Here is a 23,720-nt window from a genome sequence, read left to right on the forward strand (position 1 = left end):
TCCATTTGCTTCCTCCACTTCTGTACCATTGACTCATTCATGTGGAATTCTATGGCGGCTGGTCTGCCATTTTTGGGGGTCTTCATACACACAAATGTACAGTAATATTATTGAAGCACAGTAAATACCAGAGGTAAACGTACTGCGTACCGTTCTCTGGTTGGTTTTGCCAGTGATAGCAGACACCTGAAGTTAGTGTGATATTCCAGCACGACATGATTAGTTATCTAACGTTGTCTGACGTTGCACCTCATATTCAACCGAGGGCCGAGATTAATACGACGTCCCCGTGTCAGGTGGGAACGCTCCAAGCAGAACGGCTTTGTCGCTCAGCAAAGTCGCACTAAAACATTTCGACAGATTTCTGAGCGCAGTGTGCCACATAAAATTAGTTGGAGGTCAGTAAGCGCAAAAAGAATTCATACATAAAGCTTAAGTCCGACTTTTGAGAAAAATTAAGGATTCTAAGTGCGTCTTATAGTGCGAAAAATACGGTATTTTCCTTTCTCTGTAATTTAAACTACAGAGATTTTCTTTAACAACCAGACCTTCAGTTTATGAATACCGTCATGACAGGCAGGTGCACGGGGAAGGTCGAGCCACAAACATGCAAACACTTGTTCAAAGTTGAATTCTGCGTCATGTGAGCTCAGTCCACGGTCTTCAATGATTAACCGCCGAAGAAGCAGCGTCTTTGTCTTCAACTCGTTTGTCTTGCTCGCTGAGGCGAGCACGAGGCGTCTTGTCGCGGTGTCGTCACAGTGACGCACAGAAGACACGCTGGTTAAAACCTAAGCTAATGGGGGAAGCGAAGAGTCTGAGCAACGTTCAAGAGCTGTGCTTTGAAACAATAAAACCACCCCCTTGCCCGGCCCAGCCCAACCCAAACACACACACACACACACACACACACACACACTTGCAGACCTTGTTGCCAGACGGAGACACAAATCAGGCAATAAATGATAGAAGAAATCATTGAGCTCTCTCTGTGTAATCCAAGTGAACCCTTGCCAACTAAGTCGCCTCCTGTTTGCAGACTTATTTGCCGTACTGATATGAGAGTGCAGCAATTTTCTCCTGAGTGCAAATAAGTGTCAATCCCAAAATGCTCACCTGCTTTTCTGATCACGCACCGCTCCCTCCACATGGCACTTTTCGAGTTAAATTTTCCACTGAAATAGGTGTGTGTGCGGGGAAAGGACATCTATAGGCAACGGTTTCAGAAAAGATCATTTTTAAGTAAAAGACAATGACAAAGCGGATATTTTAACAATCACCGCTGTTGTCACACAGGAAGGAGTTTTTGCGAAATCCACCGTTCTGTTCTCGGGCTGAGTGTTTCTCACTAAGATGTTTGTCTCAGTTTGGATCAGTGAGTTTTAATCGACCCCCACCCTTCTCTGTGTTCTTGAGCTGCAAACCACCAAAACTTGTAATTGCGAGCCAAAAATCTAAAAGTCTCCGTCTGTTGTCAGGCATCCACCCCCAGCGCGCACACTTATAATCTGGGTACGGAGAGGAATGCAGCTCGCGCAACAGCAATGAAAAATAACAGACAGGCAGCCAGCGAAGTAGTAATTACACAGTGGAAAAAAAAAAGCAGCTGCCGTGGCAAACAATACATTTGCATTTCATTCACCTGACACTAAATGTCTAGCTTCTCTACCAAGGTTGCTCTTCTTGAAAGAGTCAAACTTTACTGTCTTCTGTGAAACTACCGGTGAGTCATGAGGACAATAACAAGGCAGCGCCTTCTCTGCAAATGTCTTAAAATCCCATGGCTTGTGATAATGGAGACTGACAAGAGCAGGTGGGTCAGTGTTTGAGCAGCACGCCATCTCACGCTCGCACGTAGAACAGCCACGCTCAGCGTCCTGTGTCTTCAGCAGAGAGGCGCCGCATCGAGCAAATCGTCCGACGGGATGTTGATTCGTTCCAGGTTGGAACATCATAAAATCGCTTCGAGCGCAGTCGCCCGAATTAAAGCGTCACCCTCACCAGCGTTTTCCTCAGAAGCTATGAGGCACCGCAGGGGATGGAGATGAGCAACAACGCAACAAGGGGGGGAGCCGGCGACGCTTTCTGTAAGCGCAGCCATTTCATCATGACTGCCGGGAAATTAGGCAGCTTTTGACTATGTTTATTTCCTCTTTCCTCGACCTTTTAGAGAAATCCTAAACTGAACCTGAAAGTAAGTGGTTGCTGGATGAAGGATGTGTGAGATGAAAAACAAATGTGAAAATAAGTCAAATGTGTGAATGATACTTCAAGTTCTTCAAGTTCTGTTTCGACATCCCAAAACTGGGCAGTTATATTCGAAAACTCCCAATCGGTCATTAGAACTGAAGAAGCCTCTCGGATCAAACGTCCGCGAACGAAGAAATTCAAGTCCAGTTGCCAAGACAAGAAGATTTCCACAAGAACACTGAGAACCTCCACAGATCTACTACGTAACCACTAGATGTCACTGGATCTCACATACTGGACCTTTAAAACAATCTGCTGACACACAATGATATCAACCTGAGCTGGGTTGAAGACGGATTTAAAGTTGGGTCTCCTCATTCAGAAGATAAATAGAAGATAAGAGGAGTGTGTGTGGGGGCTGAAGAGAAGAATCCTTCCTTTGAAAAGGCAAAAAAGTGAGAGAAAACTTGCTAAACGTGCAGCAAGGACTCCGTCTAGTGGGGCCGGGAAGCGGCGGGGATGAAGAGGCAGAATGAAGGAAGCAGATAGCGAGGAAGGAAGGAGATAAAGGCGGGACGAGAGGGGAGGATAAATATTTTGGGGAAATACATTCCCAGTCGATTTGATCACAAAGCTGAATTACTACACACACGTTACATTATTACAATGACAATACTACACACACACACTCACATTACCACCCACCGCTGACAATATAAGACACACAAACACACACACACAAACACGTTACATTATACCCCACAACTGATAATACTACTACACACACACACAAACATTACAATATGCTCCACCACTGACAATACTACACACACAGACACATTACATTATACCCCACCACTGACAATACTACACACACACATTATACCCCAACGCTGACAATACGACACACACACAAACACACACACACACACATTACAGTATACCCTACCACTGACAATACTACATACACACACAGTATATTATACCCACCACTGACAATATCACACACACACACTACCTTATACCCCACCACTGATGATACGACACACACACACACATTATATAATACCCCACAACTGACAATACTACACACACACACACACACACACATTACATTATATCCCACCACTAACAATACTACAGTCACACACACATTACATTATACCCCACAACTGACAATACTACACACACACGTGCATGATACCCAACCACTGACAGTACTACACACACACACAAACATACACATCACATTTTACCCCACCACTGATGATATTACATACACTCATATTACATTATACCCGCCACTGACAATATCACACACACACACACATTTTATACCCGCTACTGACAATATTACACGCACACACACCCTACATTATACCCACCACTGAGAATACCACACGCACACACACACACACACACACACACACACACACACACACACACATATTTCATTATGCTCATACAGAATACCATTCACACAAACAGTACATTATATCCACATAACCACTACCGGGAATACTATACGCACACGCAAGCACACACACACACACACACACACACACACATACACACACCATTGAACCATTAAGGTGAACCAACTTCTCCAAGTATTGAGGAGAAGTTCCATTTAAAAGTAGCCGAGGAGCATCAGCGAGGCAGAACTAAACGTAGCACGGATATTAGATGGGAGGAAATATGACTGCGTTTAATTTCATACATTTAAACCAAGGACGACTCAACCGGAGTTAAGAAAAAATAAGAAAAATAAAAAGTGTAGGACTTTTTTGGTTGGGTTGTTTTTTGATTAAACTATTGTTTTTGTTCGTTAGTTTCTCTTCTCCGGTCAACGAAGCTAGCATAAATTGTGGAAACCGAGCACCCCGAAGTTTGAGGCAGTACTCGGTCGGAACTCACCGGCGGAGCCGTCGACTCCTCTCGGCGGGAGCGTCGGTGTCCGGTCCGTCGGTGTGCGGAACACTTTATCTCTCTTTTCTTTCCTCCTTTCTTTTTCTTTCTTTTCATATTTTTTTATTGCTTCTTAGACTTCAAACCCCCGCAGCCGCGCGGCACCGCATGCGCCGTCGTCACCGTGACGTCGACGGGCGCGTATCACGTGACCGGACGTAAACAACTTTTACTACACCGGCGTCCACGTGCTCCGCCATTTGTGTGTGTGTGTGTGTGTTTGTGTGTGTGTGTGTGTGTGTGTGTGTGTGTTACAGTGGTCTACCTCTTAAAGAAGGTCCTTTGCTGGATTCACACTTTACTCCATGTTCTCCAAGCATCTGCATGGACTTCCTTTAATGCACATTTGTAAAACTCCAGGCCTGCGGGCCAAATGTGGCCCACCACATCATTTTATGTGGTTCGCTAGAACGTCTTATAAGGTCTGAAACAGGGCGACACGGTGCACATAGGACCCTGGTTCTATTCCGACAAGGGGACCTTTCTGCGTGGACCTTGCATGTTCTCCAAGCATCTGCGTGGACTTCCTCTGGAGCACATACGTCAAACTGCAGGCCCGTGGACCAAATGTGGCCCACCACACCATGTTATGTGGTTCGCTAGAACGTCTTATAAGGTCTGAAATAGGGCAGCACGGTGCACATAGGACCCTGGTTCGATTCCAACAAGGTGACCTTTCTGTGTGGACCTTGCATTTTCTCCCAGCATCTGCGTGGACTTCCTCTGGAGCACATTTGTCAAACTCCAGGCCTGTGGACCAAATGTGGCCCACCAGAACATCTTATGTTGTCTTGAAATAGGACAGCATGGTGGTGCTTCTATTTTATATGTATATTCAGAATCAGAAAAAAAAAACTTTATTTGTCCCAGAGGGGACATTAGGGGGGCACTTGGGTTAGCACTATCAAATTGTGAACATCAATGAATAAAATGAAAAGACATAAATAAATAAATAAAATAGTAATAATTTTATAAATACATAAACATATTCATATTTATGCCTGGTTGTACGTCTCTTTAGAATCAGAATCAGAATCAAAAAAACTTAATTTGTCCCCAACGAGCAATTGTGGGATATATAGAAGAGATAAATATGAGGGTGAATGGATGTTCCTCTATATGAACTGTGAACGAGAGGGTAAATGCTTGTATGTCTCTATATGACATATGGATGAGCAGTGAATAGTTGTATATGTCTTTATGACGGGTGAATGTTTGTGTTTCTGTGTGTGTGTATGAATGTGTGAGTGAATGGTTGTGTCTCTTTATGACATATGAATGAGAGGGTGAATATTGTTACTCTATATGAAGTCTGAATGAGAGAGTGAACGGCTGTATGTGTCTATATGACATGTGAATGAGAGGGTGAATAGTTGTGTGTGTCTTTGTGACATGTGAATGTGTGAGTGAACGGTTATTACTCTGTATGAAATGTGAATGAGAGGGTGAATGTTGTATGTCTCTGTAATGTGTGAATAAGAGGGAAATTGGTTGCGCTCCTATATGTTGTGTGAATGGTTGCAGTCTCTATATGGCATTTGAATGAGTGAGTAAATGTTGTGTCTGTTTATGACATATGAATGAGAGGGCGAATGGTTGTGTGTCTCAATTATGAAACCCTGTGATTGCCGTTCAGGGTCTCTTGCCCAATGACAGCCGGGATCGGCTCCAGCTACCCCACGACCCTGAGTGCAGGATAAGCGATATAGATAATGAATAATATATGTATATATACATATATATGAACATATAAGTAGTAAGTTTATTTTTATCTTACTTTTGCTCCTATTGTTTTACTCTTAAGTTTCTTGTCTGTCTTTGAGCTTTTGTTGGAGGAATTAGGCTAGAATATACGTCTATACGTCTATTCACATCTCTGCTTTATGGCTCCCCGGAGACCCGTTTCTTGACTCCACATCTCTCTATCTGCGTCTTTATCTGTTTCTCTGTATCAGGTGAAAACAGACGTATAGCACAGGCCTGATAAAAAAAAAAAAAGGACAGGGGAAGCATTTGGAAATGCGGTGTTTTGCAAAGTCGAGTTTTTCCAATACATGCCCCACAAACGTGCTTTTCACATTTAGTTACAGAGATGCCATGTCCACGTAAGGGGTAAAACTTTTATTTATCTGTTTTCTGTCCAGAAGTCTCAAGAGATGCAAAAGGAAAAAGAAAAAAAAAAAAAGCACACTGGGACTAAACACAGAAAAATAGTTTCGGGTTTAAGTGGACATACTTGGCTTTACCGACTGTTCGTCGGGCCAAGCTGATGGCCAATCAGATAAATTCCAGTCTCTTTGTTTCTTTTTCGGCAGAGAGTCAAGACAGAGATGCAAAGTCAGCGAGAAAGAAGAAAAATTCAGTTTATACCGTACGGGTTTGACGTTTTTAAACCATCGCGCAAACATCTAGCGTCTATCTGAGGTCTGAGTCATCTCTCAAGGAGAAATGACACGTTGGCTTGTGTAACAGGGCCGCGGCAGCTAAAGGTGTGCGCTAGGCGGTTTCCTCATTACCGACCGTCTGAAAGGTCTGCATAACGTCAGAGTGAGTCAGTAGTCAGGTAAGCAACGACGGCCGGAGAAACAAAAGACAAAATAGTTTAACGTCTCAATTTATTTGACGTAAAAGCAGAGTTACATTCCCTGCATCTGCCCGACCCAAGATATGAGGCTTGGCTGTTTGGCCAAAATAAAAGCCAGATGACAACAAGAAGCAGGGTGATAATGTCTAAGATATACCGTCACGATGTCGGCGGGCCGGGGATAAAGTCGAAATGTAGTCAATCGTGCCACATCTTCACGCAGTTCGGCAAGAACCGAATGTGTGAAGGGTGGCGTAGGCATACATCAAAATACGCTTTATCTTTCTATTGTAAACACAGTGGGATTGATAGCTATTGCTGCTGCTGAGGACAGTTTAAGACCGTAAAACAACCGCTAACTCCTTGGCTGTTTTCCGTTGCCGTTTTGAAGTGGGACCAAAAATGAGTCAACATGTTACCTCCTTAAAGTGAGTGAGCCGATGTGAATCTGGGAGTTTGAGGAGACGGTAAAAGCTGGGACGGGCTGGGAAATTCAACGGCCAAAAAGCAAAAATGGAAATCGTCGTCGTTTGTTATACGGAAATGTTGTACCATCCGATGAAGATCTTTCTTTGGAGTCATGGTTTGATCTGTTTGTGCTGTAAGCGTGTTTCCCGCTAGAATTACCATTTACAAAGTAAAAACACACTCAAGTAGTACATTACCGGTTTAATAGTTGTAAAAATGTCTGATCAATAAGGACCGTATTTTGTTTGCAGACGACATTGTGATCTGTAGCAAGAGCAAGTGGAGCAGGTGGAGGAACATCTAGAGAGGTGGAGGTATACTCTGGAAAGGAGAGGCATGAAGGTTAGTCACACCAAGACAGAATATATGTGTATGAATGAGAGGAACCCGGGTGGAACGCTGGGGCTACAGGGAGTGGAGATCAAGAAGCTGGAGGATTTCAGGTACTTGGGGTCAACAGTCCAGAGCGTAGGAGAGTTTGGAAAAGAGGTCGACAGGTCAAAGTAGGTTGGAATGGGTGGAAAAAAAGTGTCAGGGGTACGAAGACATAGAAGGCTGTCAGCCAGAGGGAAAGGAAAGGTGGAGGAGATGATGGTAAGATGATCTGCAAACACTGACAACGACCAAAAGACAGGAGGTGGAGCTGGAGGTAGCAGAGATGAAGATGCTGAGGTTCTCTTTGGGAGCGACCAGGATGGAGAGGATCAGGAATGAGATGGTTGGGTCATGAACAGAGGAGGGAGAGTCATATATTGGTAGATGGAAGCTGGAATTGGAGGTCCAGAGGAAGACCAAAGAGAAGATGGATAGACGCCGTGAGAGAGGATATGAAGGTAGTTGGTGTGAGAGAGGATGATCCAGAGAATAGGTTAGATGGAGAAGGTGGATTGGCTGTGGAGACCCTGAAGGGAAAAGCCCAAAGGAAAAGAAGTAGAAGATGGACCATATTTTATTCCTACAACTACTATTAAGTAGCTGCTGCTGTGTATTGGTATTTCTCCTAGTACTGCATTTGTCCTGCTACCATCCGGAAAGGAAAAGCAGGATTTTTCCGAGGTGCAGCGTGGCGTTGAGGCGCCGATGTTAGCTGCTCTGCAAAACCAACACCTCACAATGTGTTGGTTAATAATTCTCATCCTGCTGGTGAATTAGTTATGAGCGAGGACTTTACTGCGGAAAGGTATTATCAGCGTGAGGTGAGGTAGAAAAAGGATCCTGGAAGGACCGGCGGATTTGTGTTTTAATGTGGATTATTCAGTTGTATTAAGGGAGAACGAATGTAAATGCCCGTTAGTCGTCAAAATAAACTTTTATATAAAAAAAAAAGCATCAGTAGGCTGTCATTAGGAGGCATTGTGGCGATAGCTCTTAATTAATGTCCGAGGAGTTGAAAAAATATTGTAGTTTTTGGAAACAAATACTTCATCTCCACTAATAAATAGAAAATATACTTATATAATTAGAAATATTACTCATATAATATATTTCAATTTCTCTCCCTGGCATGTTGATTTTTTTTTTTTATATATACTGCTCAAAAAAATAAAGAGAACACTTAAACGTCACAATGTAACTCCAAGTCAATCCCACTTGTGTGAAATCCAGATCTAAGATGTGTTATTTTAATGTTTCCTTTATTTTTTTTTAGCAGTGTACGTATCTCTGTAGTCCATGTATAAAAGAAAGACAATATTAATAAATAATATGTTTCAGTAAAATGTAAAATTTAGTAAAAATTATTTTCTGTACATCCAGTGATATTGGTTGTTTTCCTACCTATAAATGAATTGAATTAAGATGGGAAAAACTGTACATACAAAATATCTTTTAAACGAATGATAGAAATTCCCCTCAAAAACATGACTTGTTCGAGTGCCGTTGTGAAGGGTAAAGTGCTGACGAGGATAAACGCTACCAATTCAGAAAATGTGTATTTTTACCTTTAGGTCGATTCTCTTTTTCAAAAGAAACTTCAGCAAAGCGGTTTCGACCGTTCAGCAAAAGTGAAAAGTAGCCGACAAAGCAGGTCAAAGGTGGAAGCTGAAGCCGGAGTTTTTTCCGGAATCGGATAGGGGTGGTGGGGGGGCCAAGGCGACGATGATGGTGGTGATGAAGAAGAAAAAGACGAAGAAGACTCCGGCGCCGTGGCCGCCGGCGTCGCCGAGCGGGTTTCGCTGTTATTTTGGCGGCTGAGCGAAAGGAGACGCCTCGGTCACTTTGCCCTGCGAAGATCAAGATCAACTGTATCGGTCAATAAGATACAAAAGAAGCGTGAAACTTCTACCAAAGTGAACTTTTGCTTTTTTTAAAATGGTGAAAGATCTGTATTTTTCTGAAATATAAACCTTTTCGGTCTTCTCGTTTTCGACGGACGACCACGCTTTCAGTTTCAAACTTCCTTTACGTGCGACGTGTCCTATTGTTTATGAAAGCTGAAGGTCATCGCCTCCTCTCCATCTGCTCGGTTTGCCAAACGCCGTCGGGTCGTGTATCGTTCTTGCATACTTTTTGATCGCCCTCTTGCGGGTTTCTCAGCGACCACAGTTTCACAACAATAAAGGTTCTCCGCCAAGCAGATCGGCTTCTGAAACTGGAGACTTTGAGGTTTTCTGCGGGTGGAAAGACGCCGAGGAGCGCTCACTTCTGAGGAAAGTGCTTATTCATGACAAAAAGACGCCCAAACCGATCCGGCAAGGTTTCCTGTTTACATAAATATGTGCTCACGAGTCACTTTGCTTATCGCTGAGCGGGGAGGGAAGAGCGCATCATCTTCCCACCTCCTGTTAGCACTTTTATGTGCCGCCAATCTGTTTTTCAGATCCTTCAGATGAACACGGCCCCCCAGTGGGTCGCGGCAGCGAGTCCACCTGCTAATTTTACCCGCTCTTACACACTATTATTAAATTGAAATTTCGCACACACACCGTACTAAAACCGTACTGGATCTCCCGCGCGATGCAAGTTAGCATAATGCTAATTCGCCGTATCAAGGACGCTCGGTGCAACTGGACTCTACCTCTCAGTGCCTGGTCAGACTCATGTTCGCTATAAAAAACAAGACTCGCTGAATTATTTACGGCCCGCTGTTTTAAGCTTATCCATCTTTTGTGAGTGACAGCATGTTTTTAGTCCTAAACAACCTCACTATCTCACCCGTTCACGTGTCACGCCTTAACTCTTGTCTTTTTTTTAATCCTTGTTGGTCTCAGCACACTCGTACTTTCTGTTTATTTATTTGCTATTGTTTGCTATTTAGTTTTGGTCATCTCTTTTTCACCCTCACTTTCTTTTCTTTCCATTCTGTTGTCTATTCTTATCCTTGCTGTTTTTCTCTCTGCTGTCTATTTATTTGTGGATGTCTTTGCTATTTCTAATTGTCTCCTAACTGTCTCTTTATTTATATTTATATTCCTAAACAGTTGTCCTCTTGCTCTCATCCTTGCACCTGCACTTTGAGAGTTGCACCGGGCTTCAGATTTGAGCAATTAAGATAAAGTTTGTACTTTAAGATGAAACTCAAACGAACCAGTTCGTTACTCTTTGAGGGCTAAATTGTGATTTTTATTCCCAGCGCCTGAATTTTTGTTGCAGCATTTTCACTTGATAGAGGAAGTTGGATTCAAAATACAAACCCTGCAAAGGACACTATAACTGTTAGGCTGCTGTGACAAAAGAATTTCCCCTATAGGGATCAATAAAGTTTATCTTACATCTTACAAATGTGGTGAACTGAGGTGATCACTCATCTCGTGCATATAACCTCGACACAAGAAAGCACATCATTAATGACGTGATATTCAACAGGTCACGTTGAAATTGGCAAAACACATTTTTGCCCATGAATTAATCCTGTCGATCGATCAATTAACAATTTTAATCAGATTAATCACTAATTTCAATTGATGACGATGAAAACCCAGTCGTTATTCACGGTGTTTCATTTATACAATATGAACATATACGCTTAACATGTGTTTTTTAAAAAACAAAAACAAAAAAAAAAAACTAAAGAGCAGATTTGGCCCAGTTGGCAACATAAAAATTAAAACCACATTTTAGCAGGAAGTGCTTTACGTCTGTTCAGTCCAATTTGAGATCATGTAAATGGCGGCATCCACAGCGCTAACTGGAAAATAAGATTATACGCAGAACTTGTTGACAAACTCGGACTCACCATCGGGACGTCTTCCAGTCTTTGGAAGTTGGACCTCGGCGACTGGATGCATTTCACCGTCACCACGAGCAGCAGCAGGAAGAGGACCACGCAGAAGATGCAGATGATCGCCACCAGGCCAGGGTTGGACTCCAAGTCGTTTTTAGTGAAGTCATTTGGTAGAGCTGAGGAGGAGATGGTGCGAAAATGACATTTGGACAAAGTCAAGACAGGAATGCTAGACTTTGCATTTTGTGAAACGTGTAACTTTTAATGGATATAATGGTCACAATAAAGAATAAATGCATCTTGACTAACATTCAGGCAAATTCTGAATTCCTTTTTATTTCTCGGAGGGAGAAATATCCAGAATCTGGATATAAATAAGGTGCAAGTGGAAGATATATAGTACGCAGTAGTTTGGCGGTGGTGCAGTTATAGGGGTCGTATGTACAAGCGTGTACAATACTGCAAAAAAAAAAGAGAATTCAAATAAAGCGCACGTTACAAACCCGATGTCCAGTGAACATGGACAGAAATAAAAATGTGTAATGCGCTAAACAGATTCAAAAACCCATTTAAAAATAACAATGCAATTCATGTAAAACTGAATTAGGAAGCGGGAGCGCTTGTAAACTGCCGACTGTGTGTATAAAACACATATTTTATTGTTTTCTTAATTTCCAAAATGGGTTGATGTAAGGGTCAGGCAAATTAAGTTGTTTAGAGGATTCTTGTTTATTCATTTTTACATCTTATGTGTGTATATTGTCATGTATTTACAGATGTATTTTAACTTTATTGATCCCAAAAGGAATTTCCCCTATGGGGATCAATAAAGTTCATCTTCTCTTATCGTGTGTCTTTAATTCAACAAGTTGAAATGACCGAGATGAACGTACGAAACCAAGCTAAACATTTTTCCACATTTAAGGCCGTGATGTGGCGTGCAAGGCGGCATTGGAATTCACGATCCTGCCATTACAATACAGTGTATCCACATCTACGCCATTCCAACAAGTGGAATTGAGAATTCCAAATCCTTAAATGTCCAAAAAGAGAAAACTGGATAAAGATGAAAGGCTGTTTCAAGAAAGATGGGAAGGCCAAAAAGATCCATGCGGGTCACTACCACGTCTTCATGATATATTTATTATATAAATGCAGAGCAAGGGTAACTGCAATTTGTGTAATAATTTATATTATCATTATTATTATTATTATTATTATTGTCAATAATAATAATAATAATTTATTCTCTTTTTCTTGTCTTTTCTTTTTTAAAATTTTAATTTCATTTTTAATTATTATTATTACTATTTTATTTTATTCTTGATGTTCACAATTTTGATTCTGCTACCCCATGTGCCCCCCAATTGCCCCTCGGGGACAAACAAAGATTTTCTGATACTGATTCTGGCTCTTAATACGTTTGTGCTTCAGGGAGAAAAAAAAGACTGTTTTTTTTTTTTTTGTGTTCTGAGGCAGCGTCAGTTGTAAAAGTGTGCATTCTATGTCAAAACACAGAGCTAAGTATGCTGAAGTTAGCCTCCAGAAAAACAACTAATTGTCCAAGAATTAAAAGCCGAACTCCGATGGCAGCAGAATGTGTTCTGCAGTTGGAAGATGGGAATGTATATGTAACATGTTGGATTGGATCGAGTCAAAAATTCAGAGTTACTTAACATGAAGGAGTAGTTACATTTATTTTGCATTACATTTAGTTCCATTTATACTGTCACTTTGTCATGTGGCCCTTTGAGGGCCACCATGATGCTGACGTGGCCCTCGGTGAAAATGAGTTTGACACCCTTGCAAAGTAAAGTTTAGCCCCAACTGGGGCAGCAGCCTAACCTGGGCTGGTTGTGTTTATGGTGGACGTCACGGTGGCGTTTGTCGCCGCTGTCGATCCGAGGGAGAGCGTCTGGTCGGACGTCTGGTCGGTCGTCTGGTCGGTCGTCTGGTCGGTCGTCTGGTCGGACGTCTGGTCGGTCCGGACGTGAGCAGCGGAGGTGGGATGTTTGCTGGGTGTGTGTGTTGACGTGGAGGACGGCGGTGATGCCGATGACACGTGGTCGGCGCCGCGTTCATCGGTGGAAGACGTGGGCGTCGGCAACTGGGTCGTGTGCGTTACTGTGTCGGACGTGACCGTGGAAGAAAAACATTATTTTTAAGAAAAGAAGAAAACGTTCCCTGGTATCAAATGAGGCTGCAGCGCAGGACACACTGATTTTGTTTAAAAGAACAATATTTCACACACACATTATGGACTGCTATTGTTTTGCCGACGATTGTTATTTGGATGATCCTGGTCTTTTTCTTAATATTTATTTTAAGATGAATTTAATTAATAAATGAATTAAATTGAATTTAAATAGAATTTAATTCATTGAATTAAATTAAATCAAATTTAATTTAATTTGAATTGACTTTAATTAATTGAATTTAATTTGAACTGAATTTAAATTTAAATTTAATTGAAAATTAAATAAATTGAATTTGATTAATAAAGATTTGAATAGCGTATGACTGGTACTTTTCATTCATTCATTCGACATCTACACCATTTATCCTGCAACCATTCACCCTCTCATCTATTCATAATATTCAAATACTATTTATCATCAAATGTCAAATCTATATTTATTTCTTGATGAGCATTCTTAGATGATGATCATGATTTTCCACGACTGCCTCTGTGCACATTTTTTGGAAATATTTAAAAGGATAAAAAGCTGAAATTCCGGTGAAGTCGAATCCCCCCCGCCACCCCCGCAGCCCAAAAATCTGTTTTTGTTCTTGATGCAAGGAGGTGACGAGTGAGTCTGATTCCCGTTTCCAGTCCAGATTTAAAGCCAAACATATTTGTGGATCACAGAGAATATCTTTTGACTGCATGCCTTTATCATTTAAAACATTTTCTAATGTTCTTTGGAAACACGCGGACTATATTTATCGCACACAAAAGGGTCAAATGTCACAGGAGTAATAGAATAGTAAATGCACCGCCTTACTTTCACCACATTAGCACTGTTTTATGACATTTATGCCAAATGTTGGATTTGCCAGAAGACGGCTGTGAGTCAGAGAGAGAGATCCCGTTTCGATTAGAAATGCACTTTGACCTTTTCCGTGTGGTCTCCGAGGTTTTCCGTCTCTACCCAAGTTGTGTATTATTTGCATATCGTGTCGTTTAAGAGCTGATCTGAGATCGGCCTCTGCCTTCGCGGGTGACGAGTCCCGAGCCGATCTGCGCCCAGAGAAAAAACAGAAAGCGCAGATAAATGGGAGCGAGTGTGTGTTTGGACTGGTCGTCAAAGAGGATGTGTGTGAGGGCCGGGTCGGGTCGCCTGCTCGGCGGGTCTTTCAATAAGGTTGAATCTCCGCCGGGGGGTTGACTGAAGGTGCGCGCTCGCCTTTTACAGAACGCCAGCGTGGATGCAGCTTCGGCTCCTGATTACTTCTAACTGATCAAATATTTGCTCCAGGGTTCCACCCGGACTTGGACTTTCCCTTCCCGCCGCTCAGTTTTTGGTCTCACTAAATGAACTCACTTTAATCACCTGTAATGAACCAAACGCTGTACATGCAACTACAAAAAATCACTTTTGGGTTTTTTTGTTTTTTTTTAAGATTAAACACGAAAAGGTCGAAATGGGAATTTCACCCGATTTGCAACCTCGAAAACATTGAAAGTGTTATGATCCAATAATGGGTGTAAATGTGACAGGCTGACTTACCCCGGCCGACCAATGCTTGGAGCAGGAAGATCAGTACAATGAGATGCATGGTCTTGTTGGTGAAAGAAGTGTGAGACGGACGAACGGCCGAGGCACGCTTTCACACACACATCCTTGAGAGCAGGATGTGTCGAGCCTGACTGGGGAGGAGGACCGTTCTCAGCATCAGTCCAGCGCAGGTGAGTCAATGTTTGCTCAGTCTGTATTTGCCTCAACTTCCATCCACGCTGCTGTTATCCCGGCTTTTGTTTCTGATCCGAGCTCTTCGGAAACGTTCCTCTCCCCTGTAGGACGGGCTGCACGTTAGCGTGTGTTTATCTCTTCTTTAGATTTCCTTAGAAAATTAATCAAAATGAATTTATTCCTATTTTTATGTCTTTTCATATGCTCTCATTTTTACTACCTTCTACAATAAAATTAATTAAAAAATTTTAAGCATTTTAATTAACCCAACATCATACATATAAGATGTTAATTATCCAAATTAAAAATGCTTACGAAGTCAGGGGCCCGACTGGGAGGCAGGAAGCCGAGAAGGTCAGATGGAGGATTTGACATGAGAGACGAGGGTGCAGCCCAAAGGTAACAATCAAAATCTGTACATGAAAATAAGACTGACGTTTCTGTCAGTCGACTGACGTCAGAGAGGGAAAAAATATTAAATCAAGTCTGTAAAATATTTAGTTCGGAAAAATAAAAGCACATTTCTGGCCCTAGAATAAAGAAGAAGTTGCTGTGGTTTCCCCTTCAGCTCCACGTTTAAATGTTCTAAACAAGCGGATTGAATGAGAACAATCGTTTCGGTCGCGTCCTGCAGAGTTCACCCACGTCCCCGGAGAAAAGTGAATGCCGACGTACGAGGAGGTCCAGCAGATGCTCAGTCGGGATCGCGTCCCAGAGAAAGCAGTTTATTGTTCCAGCTTTCAAGAACTTGGTGGAAAAACTGAACCGGGCCCGTTCGCGGAGGGATATCTTCATCCCTGAAGACATTTTGTGCGTTTGAAACGCTGCAGAAGTTGTAGTCGCAACCAACTTCTCCATCATTGCTGCTGTTGGTCCAGTCAGTGAAACCTAACACGGTAACACCAGGGTGTCCTTGGCGTTGGAAGTTCCAGCAGATCCTGGTTCACGACTGCGAGAGGACACCGGTGACGAGTGAACCTTCACAGCCGCAGACAAAACCATGAATTTGGGGTGATGGCGTCACGAGCCGCATCCTCAACATCAACAAACTCTTGGAAGTGTTAGCTAAGTTCTTTCAGTTGTTGGTAAAAAAAACAAAAAAAACAAACAAAAACAACACTGAAGTACAATGTTACTTTTTAAGGGTCTATAAAAACAAATAAAACACAGCACTTGGTAAAATAACAAGCATAAGGAAGGAATTAAAAAACAATCACTTTCTGAATCCCTTGAATATAAACTATCTCTGACTTAAAGACCCTTGTAAGGTTTACAGTGATTCGTCTTTATAAGTTATAACCACCTTAATATACAAATGATTTACTTTGGTAAATTTGCCATTATCTTCAAAGGGTGATTACTGTAAAATAAATAAAATCCAATCTATCAGCTCTCGGAGCTGAGCTCATTTACAGCTTACAGTCGTGATAAACGTAATTAGCGTCAGCTAATAAACAGATCACATTGACGGAAATGTAAAGCAGCAGTCGATTCTCAATATCAGTGATTTCTTTTGCCCCGTCAAATAAATCATTTGATGGATAAATACAATTTAAAAGATAATCACATCGAAATATACGTCAGATTGTATTACTACAAATACAAAATCAATGCAGTAAAAATACAGCAAAGTTTGAAAGTCAATCAGATCCGCAGGAAGCTGCGAAGGCACAGCATCAAAATATCATATTACATGATAATAATTTAAGAATCATCTTCATTTTTATATTTTCGTATAATGATAATGTGGTCATTTTGGTTATATGGGATAATTAAAATGATAAATCAAGATGTAGAGCTGTACTGGACAACTTGCTGGAAGTTTTGACACCGAACACAGGAACGGGGCAGTGCAGGAGCTTTTTGAACCAAAAGGCACCGAAGTCAGAAGCAAACACAGGAACTGGACGGAGACACTTTCAGACTTCATGAGGAGGCAGGGAGTTCTGCTCGTCACGCCGGAGGGGGAAGCGCAGCCGTCTGCCGAAATCCGCCGAAATCCTCCGCGCCTCCAATAAACACCTTGGTGAGCCGGTCTAAGCTTTCTCCTCCGGAGCTTCGGGTCGAGGCGGCGCTTTCTGTTGTACGTCTGCCGCGCTGCCATCTGCCTGCGGGACAGCGGGCCGGCTGTCATCCTGTCAATATGAACGACAAATATCGGTCGGCTTGACGTTGCGACCCGTGAAGCTGTTCTTTTTTCCCCCCGTTTGAAAGGAAAAGGGCTGACTTACTCTGTGTTTGAGATAGGAGAGGTAAGTGTCCCACCCTAAGGTGATGGTGTTGACGTACAGGACGCGGAATTTGGGCGAGAGGAAGTAGAAGTTGATCACCTGAGCGGTCGGCCAAACACACCAGTCCGCCTGGCAGGGGAGACGGAAATGACGCGGGGATTAGCATAAACAGACCTCGGCAGATTAGTTTCAGCGGATAGATGCTCAATGTCGCTCGGCCGGCCATCAACTATAATGACCAAAATTGCACCCACACTTTGTGAGTTAAACTCATATGTCTTATTGCACTGCCACTGTTTTATTCATATCTATAATCACATTTATACTAATGTTTATATCAGTATATATCCAAATGCACTGCGGACAGCAAAGTGGGAATTTCGCCGTACAGGGAAACACGTTTCTACTCAATGCATGTGACAATGAATGCTTTGAAACGTCAGTCTTAAAGGAAGGTCCACAAAAAGGCAGCACCTTTGGCGCAGTGATTCTTATATCGGGCAAAACTGCAGCAAAAAAATGCCTCTCTAATACTCTGAATTGAATAATACAGATGAGAAAAGGACAAAGGGACCCCATGTCAGGGTGCTTCAATTGCGCTCACAAAGGAAAAGCAGAAACGGGCTTCAGATTCGAGCGTTTTTACTTTAAGATTAAACTCAAACGAACCAGTGTGTTACTCTCTGGGGGCTAATCGTGATTTTTATTCATATTTTTGTTGCGGCGTTTTCACTTGATAGAGGAAGTTGGATTCAAAATACTAACCCTGCAAGGACACTTATCTAAATCTTACTTCATTATCTTCTTTCCAATTACAATTCAGACTCACAAAGCGTGTGAGTGAATCGAGATATACAAGCAATATGCATCTTGAGAATATCGGACCAGATGATTCCACCAGGGGACCACAGGTCTGACCACAAAGTTATTCAAGGTGATCCCCGCCCTCTCGTCAATAAAAACCAAACCCTAGACTGAACGCAAAGGGGATCCATAACGCCGACATATCAATTCCAATGGGAAAGAGTTGCACAGCAGGATCATCCCAAGGCTTCTGCTGAGGAAGGCAACGTTAAGACACTGACAACAAAAATTAAATTCATGCCGGTTAGTTTCAGACTCTGTTCTGCTCTGTTTGGATTCTGGGCAGTGAGAATATTGCAGAATATCCATGTTAATGAGCAGAATGTGCGGTCACTTCTTTGGGGTTCAGCGGATGCTTCCAAATGTTTGCTGCGATGTCGGAGTGCCATCTAGAGGGCCGAGCGTGTACGTGTCCAAAGATTAAATATTAGGATAAAATATTAAGTTCCCAGCACAGTAAGAAAAATTCCAATATGAAAAGTGAATGGTATTTGAATTAAGAAAAAGAATTCTAGCTAAACTGGCAGTGAAACAGAAGTGTAAACAGTAATGTTTGCAAATGAGAAATGATGTTCATGTAGATGACAAAAAAAAAAATGACATCACATCATGTCTTGACAGTTTGTAGTTGGACAGGATTGAGTGCGCCTGAAGTAAACCGCAATCTGTTTAGTCTCAACCTCAACTTAATGACCCTTAAACACGAAGTACAATCGACAGCGGATGACGTGTTCGACCGCGCTCACGAGGCAGCTTTCATTCTTTGCGCTCGATAAGAACGCAAAGACAAACGTCAAAGTCACTCCTCGAGCGATAAATGTCGGCATCGATCGGCCAACGCACTTACCTTATAGAATTCCCAGAACTTTTCTTTAAACTCCCCCCATCCGTCAGATAAAGTGTGTCCCTCCAGGACACCCATACCTGCAATAGACACGGCTGTCGGTCAGATGTGTATCAGCCATGATTCAGGTCAGACGTCGGGTGTGTGCTGTTATTAAGCATGAACACAACAGTCGTATCTTCCCCCTTTATCAAACATGACCTTTGTATTTGACGTAGGCTGTCTTTTGTCTTCGCCGATGTCCTCGCAACCGACCTTTGGCTCCGAAAGTCACTCGCGTAAGACACGCACGAGGATCTCACGAGTGTACGAAGTAATATTCCTCACCTAAAAAATACCACAATCCCAAAGTTGGTGAAGCGATCAGCTGGTCCACCAGAACTTTTTTGGCCACCGTCTTCATAGCTTTTCCCACAAACGCTCTGTCCAGCCACGAGTACCAGAAGTGCAAGACTGGCCCCATGGAGCTGCCCACAACAAACATGCGGCCTTTGGAGGGAAACACAAGGCAGTAAGAATTTATGTCCACACACACACATCTGGTATCATGTAAGTGAGATTTTTCTTGGCAGGAATGATCTGAACAACGTCAGAGATCCACATCTCAAGTAGCAAACTGGAAGCAAGTCGAAATGCAAACTTGCGGCGAAAAAGGAAACTTTTTTTTCGTTTTTTTTAAATTGACAATTTTCTGGAATCACATTTTTTTCTGACTAACAAATTGGTTCTCTCTATTGACTTTTTTTTTAAAACACAATTGAGACAGACACACATTTGTGAAGGCACATTGCCACAGGAAACAGCTGATTTAAGAGCCACAGATCAGTTAAAACATGCTTGACATTAAACTAATGACCCAAACTTCTCCCAGAACATCGGAGCTGTGAAGCCAATTCGTTTATTTTTTGCTGTAGACGGAAAACATTTGGGTTTTTACATAAAGAAGTTGACTATGAGACAAGAGATAACATTTCAGCTTTCATTTCTGCATATTTACAATCTACATGTGATGCACAAAACAGAATATACCCGGCCATATTCATGTGAGCAAAAATGATTGGAAAATGTGAGGTGTTGGTACTGCACTTTCAGTTTCAACCTGCACAGACTACATTCATAGTTAAGAGTTGTAGCCAAAGTTACAAAACAAATCAGGTGAAAAACAAATCTTAAATGGTCTCCACACACACACACACACACACACACACACACACACACACCAAAGGCCATCGGGAAGAACTTGGAGCTCAGTGTCTTCACCCAGTACACTTTCATGAGCCGGAAATCAAACCACCAACTTCTAGTTGGAAGGACGCCCGCTCTAGCAACTGATCCACGTGAGGAAGAGTGAAACTGGGAGAAGGAAGGAAAAACTAAATCGATCTCGATAAGGCATCAGCTATAGCTAGCGTAAGCATCTGGAGCGTCCTGGAGAAGAAGGGAACGCAGAAAAGGCAGACCAAGGAGACGTCAGCAGGTGACTGCAGAAACATTGTGAGAGCTTTCAAGAAAAGCGTGTTAATATCTGTTTATGACATCAGCAACAACCTCTGGAGCAAAGATTCCCAAATTGAGGGTGGCAAGATGATTTTCGGGGTACTGAGGGGATTAGGACAGATTGTCCTGCGCCGCCTGTATGAACTGTGGGACGAGGTGCGCTTATTTGCGACGGAGATGAAGTCCCAGCTTTTTCTCCTGCATATTTGACATGCAGAACTGACTCGGCTTGTCATTTCAAGGCGAAAACAAAAGCATCATATAAGCGAGTGATAAAATCAAGAGGAAAGTGGATCGCTGGAATGTGAACGGTGAAATGGACAGGATTGATAGGTTTCCTGAACAGGAGTTAATAGAGGAAAATGAACAACATGAAGAAATCCATTACTACTCACTTTCCAGCCCTCCCTGAACACTTTAACAAGTTTTTTTTTTTTTTTCCCCCAAGGAAACAACTCCGGAAAAATGACTGGATAAGATCACAACCTGTTGCAACGCCGCAGGTCGTCTGCCATCAGACATGGAGGACACAGTGGATGAACTGTAAAGCGTCCGCACCTAAAAGACAACTTTTCATTTAAGACGCTTGCTGAAATCTGGATTCTAGTTGAGTGAAAATGTCCACAGCAATCCAGGGCCGCATCATATCTATTGGCATCGTAACAATGTTCAGATTATGGCTATTAAATTGACTTATTCTTCCACTATCATGTAAAATCATATCATGGTTGTCGGGCTCTTCTGTTCTTTTGTGCTGTTGTTGTGCCTGTGTTTGTTTATAGCAAGGCCATAAAGGCCATAAAGGTCACAAATTACAGAGATGAGCCTCAAAAATCGTAAGACAAAATTTTACAGACTGATGTGACAAAGATCCACCTTTAACTAAACGATTGGAAGGTTTGGAGAAAAACAGGATCCGCTCATGAACCCAAACATACTCCTCCTTGGACGAGGGGTGAAACGTCTTCAAGTGAAGAATTTCAAATCCAATTGCCTCGATAAGAAAGTTTTGACAAGAATTGTGCAAGATCTGCAAAACTGAGAACCTCCACAGACAAACGCAAACATACAAGCTTATCTGTGAAACCCAGCTGAGATGACATCATGGCTTAAGCTTGCATGTGATCTTCTGGAACAGCCTGATTGACCGTCATTGATTATGTTAAAATGTGATGGCACAGTAAAATGAACTCAGAAGTGCATGGAAACATTTTGTCTGCCAACTTAAAGAAAGATGCACCCAAAACACACAGTCAAAATCATGGGGGAAGATGTGGGAGGTTTTAGGCTGGCCAAGCCAATCTCCAGACTTAAATCTACAGAATGTGCATTTTACCTGCTAAAGAGGCGACTGAAAGGACAAAACCCCCAAAACAAAAAACTGAAAGAGGCTGCAGAGAAAGCATCAAAAAGCAAGACAGAAAAAGAATGCAAAAGTTTAGTTGCGTCAATGGATTGCAGGCTCGATGCAGGTATTGCAACTAGATATTCTGTAATATTCACTTTCATCTATTTTAAGTATGCGCTCCAATGCTTTTGCTCACTATCAAATTTGGCGTGTCATTACAAAACAATCTTATCTTGTAAGTTGTGCATCAAATACCACCTGATGCCACCAAGGAGCTCCACTGAACGCCACAGGAGGTCTTTCCTACCTGAGGCTATCAGACTTTTTAATTCCTCTTCCCTCAGCCGCAGGGAATGTTCAAATCTTTGTAGTTAACAGTTAACAGTTAAGACAATTTATATTTCATTGTATTTCTTATTCTTCGTCCTTCCTACTATTATCTATTACTGTTATGTTTTTACTTGAAACTCTGGCACAACAATTTCCTTCGGGATACATAAAGTTGTTCTCATCTCATCTCAAATACGGATGTAAACACCTGGCTGAAATGTTGATCTCTTGTCTCATTTTCATCTTTGGATGTCAAAACCAAATGTTTCTAGTCTGCAGCAACAATAAACGGACTGATCCTGTACTTTCGGAGTGGGCGTGTAGTCAAATCACCAACTCTAGGCTCTGATTTGCATGTCCATGAACCCTATGCAAGTCAAGGCAGGGACGCTAGACTGGCAGAGAGTTTTTTAAAAGCAAAATCTCTGCACCACCCCCGGCCCTCTGACCTGTCCTGGTCCAGTCCCGGACTCTGCCCGGGTCCTTGTGCTCCTCCCGGCTCTGCTGCAGGATGTCTCCCAGCGCCAGCATCCCTCCGCCGCTGAGCGTGTTGGTGAGCAGCAGGTAGCGGCCCTGGAAGAGCCGCCGCCAGGAGAACCGTATGCGGACCAGAAACTCTTTACCCGCCTGGGGAAGCATGTCGTCGAGTAAAGCGTGAAGAGCGCGGTCATCGGCGGTGCGTCACTTCAAGGGGAAATATTGAGGAAAAAAAAAGTTAAAAAGTCTTCAGAGTTCAAAGTTTATGCTCCGCATCGCTAGCGGCTTGACGTTGTTGAAGCTAAATGTTAGCTTGTTTGTGTTAGCTTGACTAGCAACCAGGGTTAGCCCGACGCCGACAAAACAGTTATAAAAAGACGAAACAATAACCGGGTAGGTGACTTACGTGTCCTAATTGATTACAAATTGTAGTTCAAGTTGAAATGGTCAACTTCTCGGATATGTCATTGCGTCCTTGCCGGTTTTTCCTGAGCGCCATCACGATAATACAAGACGACGAACATCAAGAAGAGTGCGAACAGGGTTTTTCTAGGGAAGTAAATTGTTAGCGCGCCCCCTGCTGGTGTGGAGGGCCCTATTATTATTATTATTATTATTATTATTATTATCATTATTGTTGTTGTTGTTGTAATCTTCTCCTCTCAGCTTTTCCCTTCAGGAGTCGCCGCAGCAAATCAACCTTTTCCATCTGACCCCATTCTCTGCATTCTCTGTCACACACTTCATATCCTATAATAATAATAACAGTGATGATGATAATAATAAAACGTGATAATAATACTAATAATTTGTATAATTGAATACCCTAAAGGTCCAGTACCA

The 23,720-nt window shown here is 42.4% G+C and overlaps 2 protein-coding genes across 7 annotated transcripts in view; both read right to left on the reverse strand.

Moving 5' to 3' along the window:
• Positions 1-4,287, reverse strand: part of pde4cb (phosphodiesterase 4C, cAMP-specific b) — a 104,354-nt gene extending 100,067 nt beyond the window's left edge. For 2 of the 4 annotated variants that reach the window (XM_086161784.1, XM_086161783.1), the window contains exon 1: positions 4,108-4,287. In XM_086161784.1, the coding sequence (XP_086017910.1) occupies positions 4,108-4,215 (108 nt within the window). In that variant the 5' untranslated portion in view covers positions 4,216-4,287. The remainder of the gene's footprint in view (positions 1-4,107) is intronic. The other 2 variants (XM_086161788.1, XM_086161785.1) reach the window with 2 other exon arrangements.
• Positions 4,288-7,393: 3,106 nt separating this feature from the next.
• mpv17l2 (MPV17 mitochondrial inner membrane protein like 2) lies at positions 7,394-23,414 on the reverse strand. 3 transcript variants are annotated; one of them, XM_086161799.1, is made up of 11 exons: positions 23,284-23,414; positions 22,850-23,087; positions 19,553-19,714; positions 19,229-19,305; positions 17,518-17,646; positions 15,602-17,421; positions 15,104-15,387; positions 13,218-13,496; positions 11,385-11,548; positions 9,151-9,432; positions 7,394-7,531 (listed from the first exon to the last, which is right to left on the reverse strand). In XM_086161799.1, exons 2-6 carry the CDS (start codon positions 23,037-23,039, stop codon positions 17,323-17,325), a joined length of 657 nt encoding a protein of 218 aa, XP_086017925.1. In that variant the 5' UTR covers positions 23,040-23,087; positions 23,284-23,414; the 3' UTR covers positions 7,394-7,531; positions 9,151-9,432; positions 11,385-11,548; positions 13,218-13,496; positions 15,104-15,387; positions 15,602-17,322. The 3 variants fall into 3 exon arrangements, with proteins under 3 accessions (XP_086017925.1, XP_086017924.1, XP_086017923.1); XM_086161798.1 differs by having other exon boundaries at positions 7,394-9,432; positions 22,850-23,084; XM_086161797.1 differs by having other exon boundaries at positions 7,394-9,432.
• Positions 23,415-23,720: the final 306 nt, after the last annotated feature.

This window comes from Fistularia commersonii, chromosome 16, assembly GCF_037954325.1.
Source record: "Fistularia commersonii isolate RoL2024-O1a breed Wild chromosome 16, RoL_Fcom_v1.0, whole genome shotgun sequence".
Lineage (NCBI taxonomy): Eukaryota > Metazoa > Chordata > Actinopteri > Syngnathiformes > Fistulariidae > Fistularia > Fistularia commersonii.